The sequence below is a fragment of the Henckelia pumila genome, chromosome 3 (genome assembly GCF_033568475.1).
Source record: "Henckelia pumila isolate YLH828 chromosome 3, ASM3356847v2, whole genome shotgun sequence".
Taxonomy (NCBI): Eukaryota; Viridiplantae; Streptophyta; class Magnoliopsida; order Lamiales; family Gesneriaceae; genus Henckelia; species Henckelia pumila.
In genome coordinates, this window is record NC_133122.1 from 173,266,978 (window position 1) to 173,276,908 (window position 9,931).

The 9,931-nt window shown below is 34.0% G+C and overlaps 1 protein-coding gene across 4 annotated transcripts; it reads right to left on the minus strand.

The window, feature by feature from the left end:
• Positions 1-528: 528 nt before the first annotated feature.
• LOC140890694 (pescadillo homolog) lies at positions 529-9,378 on the minus strand. 4 transcript variants are annotated; one of them, XM_073298677.1, is made up of 14 exons: positions 9,225-9,377; positions 9,060-9,145; positions 8,593-8,841; positions 8,348-8,485; positions 8,148-8,232; positions 7,947-8,054; positions 7,415-7,508; positions 7,021-7,307; positions 6,396-6,503; positions 5,517-5,638; positions 4,565-4,778; positions 4,095-4,298; positions 3,918-3,991; positions 529-1,740 (listed from the first exon to the last, which is right to left on the minus strand). In XM_073298677.1, exons 1-14 carry the CDS (start codon positions 9,246-9,248, stop codon positions 1,728-1,730), a joined length of 1,806 nt encoding a protein of 601 aa, XP_073154778.1. In that variant the 5' UTR covers positions 9,249-9,377; the 3' UTR covers positions 529-1,727. The 4 variants fall into 4 exon arrangements, with proteins under 4 accessions (XP_073154778.1, XP_073154777.1, XP_073154776.1 ...); XM_073298676.1 differs by lacking the exon at positions 529-1,740 and adding an exon at positions 2,360-2,501 and having other exon boundaries at positions 4,095-4,286; positions 9,225-9,378; XM_073298675.1 differs by lacking the exon at positions 529-1,740 and adding an exon at positions 2,363-2,501.
• Between the last annotated feature and the right edge of the window lie 553 nt (positions 9,379-9,931).

The window sequence follows — 9,931 nt, forward strand, 5'->3', positions numbered from 1 at the left end:
TTGTATACACATTCCTTGATTCGAAATAAATATCAATAACGTTGGACCTCGAATAAACATAAAGTTAAGGTTTATTCATAAAGCTTGAGAAACATAATACATTGTGATACATGAAAGATAATACTCGCTTATAAGAGATACCACTGACACAAAAGAAGTTATTTTTTTTAACAGCAAGTAGCCACGAACCATTTGTTGGGAAGAGCACCAATTATAAAATAATTATGTTGAATTAAATTGTCTATGCTTCGTGTATCTTGTTGATCAGAATCATCAATCTATTTCTATAATTGAGAAACAAAAATTGTATCAATGTCAAGAAATCAATCAAAGTCCTAATGCTCCTATTATTCCATTTAATCGTTTACATTCCTTCGACTTCCCCCATCTAATTAGAGTTTCTCCATCTAATTCATCCGTTTTACCATATTTAGTCAATTTTTTCCATCTTTTCAAATCCCTTCACGAGTAAGTGAGAAAATTACAGCGCCATCACCTCTGTTCTCCTCAATCTAATCAATTTCTCAATTATTATGTGCAATAATGTGTACCATGAAATAATCAAATCCTCAATAGTGAACAAAAATGTAAAGTAACAACATATGCAATTAGCGCCATGTAATTTACAGTTTTCGAGGCGTGAAGAGAGAATTTGCTGAGGCACGAGAAGGATTCCGCAACAATGTTTAGGCTTTGAATTCCACCATGCATGATCCTTTTCATTATTGTTGATCTGTCTCCTTCCTGTCCGATCTTCTTCTTCTTCTTTTTTTTTTCTTCTTCTTGTTTCAATTTTATCTTGAAGTACAAGGCAAATATTGATGTTTGGGTTGCTTAACAATTAGATTTGTGCTTAAAAAGAACTCGTGTCCTTGGAGAGATGCGAGCATGAAGCGGATTTTTCATAACAATGGTGAGTGTTGGTTTCTACGTAAGATCTACATTGTCACCTTCGAAAAGAATCCACTCGAAGTTCCAATCAGATTGGCCTCAAAATTTTCCAAATGCAAGAGTGCAAATACAAGAGCTGGAAAAATCCTCATTCCAACACCAAATGGCATCATTTTGATTTCTCTTCTCCCTGTTATATCGAATGCCTCTGCAATATCAGTACACAAGAATCTCTCAGGCTTGAATTCCATCGAATCCTCCCAAATCTTTGAGTCCCAACCCATATCAGCCACCATACAATTCACATATGACTTGTGTCACCTTGTGAGGCAGGATGAAATGGCATGGAGTGTGTTACCGCATGGATTCCAAACATTATTGCTTTCAGGTATGGTATTCTACGAAAGTCCACTCCCTCAATGGTCTGATGCTGCATAGCTTTTCACGATCCGAAAACGCTTATTTTCTCGTCATAAAGCTTTGTTTGGATGTAGATGTATTTGACAAGATTATATATCCATTATCCATTGCAGCTTTGTGGATGTCGTATGTGTACCAGCGACAATGAACTCGTCGCATAGGCTCACAAACTCTAATTCATCTAGTTTATTGTTTTCTTTGAGAAGCTGCAAATCGACCAGCGTGTCCACCTATGCTACATTTATTCGGCATTTTCTTGATTGTAAGAGATTTCTTTGTTTTCTTCCTTGGATTGGATTGGAATGGATTGGATGTGAGGCCTAATGAGAGGAAGGAACATGTTCTCATGTGCTTCATGCATTCCAACTCAGAAGATCAAACGAACGGGCTTGGAAGACTAAAAGAGGATATCCAACTCAAACGGTCAAACTGTGGAAACCCAAAGGTCGAGAAGTAAATAAATAATAAAAAAATATTAAGCACAATGGCAAAACGGAATACTAAATGAACTGGCTCGAAAGGCTAAGAGGATATGCTCGGAAGTCTTAGAGGTTATCCATCATTGAATAGGCAATTAATTAAATTTAAAAGCAATGGACAAAGTTGGAAATTTGATAATATTAAGAACATAAAAGTAAATACACAATTAAGAACTTATTCATGCTTTTATAGATAGCTAGATAGATAGATGAATAATTGTCTTGAAATAATCAAGTTTTGGGGTAAGCACGCATTGAAGTTAGCTATGGGGCAATTTTGTGCGATATAGGTTGAATGATTTGGTTGAACTTGGAACTCAAGTTCGCCGCCATTCCACTTAGTGACCAACTCTTAGGTAGTGTTTGGAAGAGATTTTTAGAAGCACTTCTCAGCTTTTCGCTAACAAAAATTTGAAATTTTATGAAATTTTGTTAACGAAAAGCTATGAAGTGCTTCCTAGAAGCTCTCCCAAACACTATCTTAATCATGTTGTGACTTGTTTAAACAAGTAAAAATATATCTTGTGTGAATTGCAGAATGTTTGAACTTAACATGGTACAAAATGACGAGTTTAAATCATTTACATGTAATATTGAAGTTGATTATTGGACACCCACAATTAATCATCTAATGTACAGCTATTCTTCTACAAATGACAATTCTCATCTTGTCTTCTCTTCTTCAATGATATCGTGTACCATACTTCAGTGCTTCGGATGCCAAAAAAATCAATAGGTAGACGTGAGAATGGTGAGAGAATAATAAGGGCCAAAATAGATTATTTATTTGTATAAATATTAATTAAACCAAGTTTAAAACTTTTAAACCCATTAATTTATCAAATTAAAAACTCCTTATTTTGGTAATAATAATTTATGGGGCTTTAAAAGGCATCTTAAAAGCCCATAAAATGGTTTATTTTAATGAAAACTGAGTTTCTATATACATATATATATTAAAACTTTTATTTTTTAAAAATAAAATCTTAAAATAATAAATTATGACCGTTGAAAACCTTGGTCAAAGTTTTCGATAAAAAAAATTTTATTTCGTTCGTCCGCTGCCCCTCTACGCGATCAAAATAACCTTTCTTAAAAAATTCATAACTTTCAAAATAATGGGTTAAATGTCATAATTAACGTGCATACTCGTCACATAATTCACATAATAACACAATCATTTAACCCCTTTTAACTTATTTTTAAATCATTAAATTTTCTAATTATGCATGCGAATTTACATAAACGAATTTCCGGACGTTATAATTTGTATTCAATATATCATGAAATTTAATAAATAAAATAGTTTATTGAATTTTTTAAGATATAAAATTGGTAGTACAAGGTTGATTGTACCAGTAACATTACTCTTTCATAAATGAGTTTTGTGTGCTTGTTTTAAGATAGAAAGTGATATTACTTTTCTAGATTGTTAATAAGTAAAATGATACAGGATAAATTTCTAGTCTTTCTTTGGTCAGATGATAATTTCTTTCATTATATTTGTCCCCGATCATCCAGAGATTAGGTTATACATGGATGGGCATTAACCTAAACTAACTTTGCCTGTTATATCGTAACAGCTTCTCAAAAATAGATTATATTGTTCGATTCTAAAATATGTTATTTTTATGTACTGAAGACATGTTTCTTGTACAAAATATTCAAATATATAAAATTTTACTTTAACAAATAAACATAATTTTACTCTGTAGCTAAAATAGATCATTTAAAATTTATATTTTTAAACTATTATCAAAATATAATATATTATTGAATGATTTATTTTGTGTACATATTAATATTTATTTATTTTATAACATCAAATTTAAAATTTTGAATTATGTCCCCACATATTTGATTGAAAAACTCAAGTCAGTTGGGATTCATCATTCAAAGTTCAAACCCATCCAAACCAACACAAGTCTAGATTTGGTTTATTTTATAAAACCTATCAACATGGTTTGATTCGAATTTTTGCTGTAAAAGACAAACCAGTTGAAGCCTAGAAATTACTTGGTAATGGGGACAACACAGAAAAGAGCTTAAAAGGCATAACTTAAATATTAAATTTCAGACTATCTTATAAAATATAAATAGCACAACTTAAATAAAATAAGAATTTACTCTGATTTCTGGCCTTCATGTTTCTTACGTTCCTCCAACTCTTTTGTGTAGACCTTTTTCCTTTCATCACATTTCTGAAAATAATAATCAAGAACAGAGAGTCTCAAGTGCAAAAATGAAAATAAATTGTAAATGATCGAAGGCACCAGAGAAACATATACTAAATGACTGCCTTACTTTCATGGCTTCCCATTGCTTTCTCTTTTTGCCTGACATTCCAATCTTGGACATATTGGCTGCATCCTCCGCAATTTGATTCAAATCATATGCTGCATCTCCTTCAGCATCCTCGCCTTGAACTTCACCGGAGATAGCAGAATACTGCACACCTTCAAGTTCTAGTGCCAGTTCATGCTGATGCTTTTTCGCCTGCATTGTCATCTGAATCCATGAAGTATAGAGTCAAATATTTTAGCCGCTTCAACTGATGATTTGAAACAAAGAGTTAATATGTAGACTTTAATAACAGAATGTATGACCAACATAAAATCACTTTTTACACTTGAAAAGGGGAGAAAGGGAAGAAAACGAGCACATTACAGTAGGGTCGGAAATGAGAACTGTATCTTCTCTATTCAACTTTCAAGGAGTAATAAATTCTAATCACCACTTCTCACTCTCATAGGGTTCCACCAAGATGCTATTACCTTCCGTTTTCTCTCAGCTGCTTCAATAGCTTCTGCTCGATCATCAACACCCAGGAAACTTTGAGGATCACCTAAATCTTCTTTTCCAGTGCCAGGCAATCGTAGAGCTCCTTTTCTCTCGGCAGCTTTCAGCCGTTTAATAGCTTCTGCATATTCAGGAACATAACCTTCTGCTTCATCATCCACAAATGGAGACAAATGTGGAGGAGGTACACTGTTGAAATTCAAGTCATATACAAAACATTAATAACATCATAACGAGACAGTTTAACCAAAAGGTATTCATAAAACTTCAAGACCAAAACAAAAGAACGCCATAGAAAATGTTTGAAACAACAAGATGAAGTACAAGCTAATATATTTTTTACAAAACCATTCCTTTGCTGAACAGGAGAAACAGTAGAACAATAAAAAAAAATTCAGAAAAAAATCGCCAACTATGACAGAAAAACTGAGGCAAGGGCAAGCCTGAAGACTCCTTTATAGCATTCTAATAAATTATTCTACACCAATTTTAAGCAACCACATCAGGCTCCAAAACAGTTCAACATGTAACTCAGTTCTATGCATCAGGAACGTAAGGGCACAGCATGTAGTACAAGGTAACATTTCGAGTCGCCGTCCTACATCCGAGGTCCATCAGACAGATGCATTTAGATACCTATAACACACACTGGCCTCAACAACTCAACTCGTAATGACTCATTCACAATGAGAAGGAATTAGTGTCATTCTACATCACAAGCCACTCAAATGGAGCTTAAAGCCACAGCAGTGTCATTTGGGTGCTGATGTGCTTTCATCTTTCATTTTTGAGAGGGTGTGGCATATGGAGGCCCCGGAATTTGAAAAATAAATAAATACAACCATACACGAACTACCAAACAAGTTACGGATTCAGAGAGTTCTGTGAAAGAGCTTCAGCAGCAAGATCAATTGTTCCTGAACTTACCATCCCACCATGTATTTCTCAGTTGGCAATAGTATACGTGCATTTACACAATCATAAACCCACTGTGGCTGGATATAATCTCTGGACAGGAATTTGTGATACTGTGTTGGCCTATCCACAACCTGCATGCAGACGCAACCATACATCAATACAAATCTCAGAAGCTCTTAATAGCCACAATTAACTTAAAAACAAAAGCAATCTAACACACCCAACAATATGCACAAAAATACCAACATCACAGATACCACGAAAATTGAGGCAATTTTCCTCAGTTATGAACTCAACATCATTTACATGAAATCATGTGTGTATGGTGTTTCAATTATCATTGAGGTGTCTCAAATTTCTACTGTATAAAACAAATAGCCAAAAGCAAAAGATTATCCCTTGTAAAGTTCAAGTATTCTCATAAAATTTTCAAAAGACGGTTGTGATTTGAGAATCAGAATAAATTACTCTACGGCAAACATTTAATACTCCAGCTTAATCAAACTATCTTTAAATGATCCAAGAAACTCATGGTTGGAAAAAAGATGCAATAATTCTGTACTTCTTAATCAGCACCTGACCCAGATTCTAACAATTCACCCTTGATTTTCATCATCTCTGTTGCCATAGTATATAGATTTGAGAATTGAGAACAGAAGAGGACAAGGACAAAAAATTTTCTAATGGCCAGTAGTACAGTACGGTACAAAGGATTAGAAGACATTATTATTTTGGTTTATGAGAGAATACATGAAATAGTACCCGAGAAAAAAACTCTAATACACAATGTACATGAACAATAAATATGGATCCAGGACACAAATTACAAAGTTTGTTTGTACATCATTTGTGGAGCATTTATCCTCCAAAAGAGTAAAAATCGCAAACCTGATGAGTAATGCTCTGGTCGGACTCCTCAAATGGAGCTCCTTCACCCTCCCAAGAAACTGTTCCACCAAAAGCAGGGATGACAAACAGCAATGACTCTGTAGGAACCTGTACAAGGACGCTCACACTTCTAAAGGTGCAATGAAAGAGAAAAAAAGGGAAAACTCCATAGGTAATAGTGTATTACCAGGAGGCCAAGAAAGAGAGGGATTCGACAGAAAGGGAAAAAAAAGAAAGATACCATGACAGTGAATCGGTGATAGATTATCGATAAATAGGCACAAATTAAATATACATCTGCAGTAATATAGACACACCAGAACAAAATCATCACAAATTGGGTGCATGAGTGATTTCGGATTCAATGAACCAGAGACAAAAGCAACACTATAGCACATGCAGTATCACTGGGGTCTTGGGGGAGAGGATCGTTATTGATCTAAAGCCAAACATCAAGGAATTCAGATTTAAATCAATGATGGTTGATGAAATTTTCCTGGCTACCTTTCACATATGGCCCAATATTTAACAGAAAATACACAGTCAAGTGATTGTTACTGATTGAACTGTATCCATAAACAACATACAATCTTCGGCAATAACAAGTAATAGCATAACATCTTACCTCACGACTCAAGAAGAATGTAACGGTCTTGAAGAGATTTTTACATTCTCTTGTGTCTGCATCCTCGTCATCCTCACTTGTAGCATCTACAGCAAGGTGCATCAAAGCACCAGGCTCATCAGAAGAAAGAAGTTGTTGAAGCTGCGCATGTCGAACTACAGATTCATCATGGTTAGTCCCCTTCTGCTGGATCTTGGTATGCTCAGATGCAGATGAAATGGCAGCAGCTGTCTTCATTGAGGAAGTGCAATCTTTCGCAACAAATAATCTTGACAAGGCATAAAAATCTGCATTCAATCAAATAGAATTAATCGAGGTCCATTTATCAAAATGCAGCACTTTCAAATTTTAAAAAGTCCTATCCCGCAATTCAGACGATGATTAATAAATATACCTGCAGCAAAAGCTTCCAGCTGAGGGTCAAGGATGGGGGGATATTTCAAGTTTATCAAATTATAGAGTCTGTGGTTAATTGATGCTAGGAGAGCCTGCAGCCAAATAATACAAAGAATGAGCACTGGGTGAATCGAGACAATATCGTTAGCCTAATACAAAACAATAAATTTTGAATTCTTTAAAAAGAAACCGTCAATTCATTGACAGTGTCCACGAGCGGAAAAACAAGAAATTTCAAATTTTTTAATGAAATGATGATAATTTCAAAGAAACTTGGCATCCAAAATCGCAATAGAATACTAGCAGTTGCACTTATTTTAGCTTTCATTAGGTTATTTGGCAATGATCCGATACCCATATGACCAAATACCAATTCAGGCCAAGCAGCCAAAATAGTCTCCACTGAGAGTAAAAAATTTAGCTTCTATCTTCAGAATTATTAACATGAAGCTTACTTTGTGTATTAATGCCACCTCGATTGTGAAAATAAAACAGCCATCCATAATCATTGATAAGACTCATAAACAGACCTCATTAAATTCCAAAAATGTAAGCAAGACTTTGTAATCAACTTCTGGCAGTACTTGCTGCAATGCATGAGGAGTTAACCATATAATTTTTTGGCCCTCAACCTCTGCCTATTAAGATTAAAGACAAAGTTGGATCAATAAAACCCACAGCACTACCAGTAACAGATCACTGAAATTTCATCATAACTCACACCTACATACTTGGTAATGTATGCCTTTCACAGAAATGAATGTCTTCCGCAGTTTGTGGGTGCGAGAAACAAATGCCTGCCACTCAAGACTCAACCTACTCAAAACAAAGAACCAAACATCACATTAATGCAAGGACCATTTTGTTATGCACAATTGAACATTTTACTAAAAATCAATAACCATTTTAACAACCACGAACAGTAAGTAACCTTCTGCAATTATGAACACGGTCAACGGGAATATTTTCTCCATTTACCGCCCTATCCACAGCTGGCAATGCAGCAAACAGGTGTACCATACTAAGACAATCATCAAGATCCCTCAGTGCGTCAATGAATTTAGGATATCTAAATGTCAAAGCGATGAACAGTTAATAACAGGCAAGAATCAATACCATAAGTCCATAACATATAAGAAGCAGAATACCACAAAATTTAAAAATTGTCACATTCACCTCTCTTTAATAAGCATATCAAGATTGTAAGTAGGCTTCTTTGTCAAAAGTCGTTCAGCAAGATCCCTGTTCTTCTTTGACATGGCTTTTTTCACCTTCTTTTCATATGCCCCCATGTCTCTCAATGTTTCTAGAATGGGCTCATGTTTGACAAACATAATATCTTTCACGTGATAATATGAATTATGATTTCCCTTCAGCTTCTTCTTGGGTTCCCGAGGGAAAACACCTTTTAGGATGCATAATTTCCTGGAAGGAGCTTAAATTAAATAAACTCTAATATAAAGTGTGAAGACTTTTACAGTAAAAAACGAGTGCATATCACAAAAGTTGATTTAAAAAATAAAATAAAAATAGAGGCACAACCCAAGCAAGTGATACGCATATAAAAATGGTTAAATTTTCAGTGAAGAAAAATGAGCGCATCCCTTCATGTTTGGACATAGAACATCTCTCGATTGAAGAACCTGAAATATGAAAGGCCGAGTTGAAGGTGCTTGAGCGCTTGGGATCTGGTGACATATTTGGCGGCATGTCCTTCCTTTTTCTTGCCCTTCAAAATAAGAATACATACTGAAAATTTATTACTCAGCAGCAAGAGAAACCGAAAGTGAGGTAAAGATTCAACATACGGCGGCTCTGTAGTGGTTAGGCATATCGACGGCGGCCGGCTGAGAAGATGAAACGCCTTTTACCAGTTTCTATAACCTCGGTAAAAAAAAAAAAACCCTTTTTACCAGAATCAGATGGATAAAAACCCTTGCTAAAATATTGGAAATTTAGGCAAAAAATATTGGAAAATCTAAACCCTTAAACGCTAAGGTATCGTTCGGCCGCTATGATGGCATAAATAATATAATATAATAAATAAATAAATAAATAATGATAATAAATATAGTATTTGATTGGATTGATGGATCATAGTTTATTTGATTTGATTGATTAAATTTTATATAAAAATGATAAATTATCATTTTGTACTTTTAACAATAAATAAAATATGAATAATATTATTTATAAGAGATAATATATTAATTTAAAGTCAATGATTTGATTGATGTAAGATAAATAATTAATGATTTGATTGATTTAAAATAAATAATTAATAGATTGATATATAATATGTCAAAAAAACGCGAGATTGGATAACATAAGTTATACGTAGATTAATAATATAAGCTACCAAACGGAACCTAAATTTTTTTCACTTTTTTTAAACTTTTCCAATTTATTTCTCTTCCTTATTTCTTTCCCATAAGGTAAACTTTTAAATCAAATCAAATTTCTTTTACTCAATAATCAAACGATTTAATTATATTTTATATTATATATATCTGTC

Coding starts and splice junctions, on each gene's coding strand:
- LOC140890694 (XM_073298675.1), bottom strand. CDS start 9,248: ATGCCTAACCACTACAGAGCCGCC. Junction 6,504..7,020: donor CATTCTTCTTGAGTCGTGAG/GTAAGATGTTAT, acceptor GTCCTTGTACAG/GTTCCTACAGAGTCATTGCT. Junction 3,992..4,094: donor AGCAATGGGAAGCCATGAAA/GTAAGGCAGTCA, acceptor TATTATTTTCAG/AAATGTGATGAAAGGAAAAA.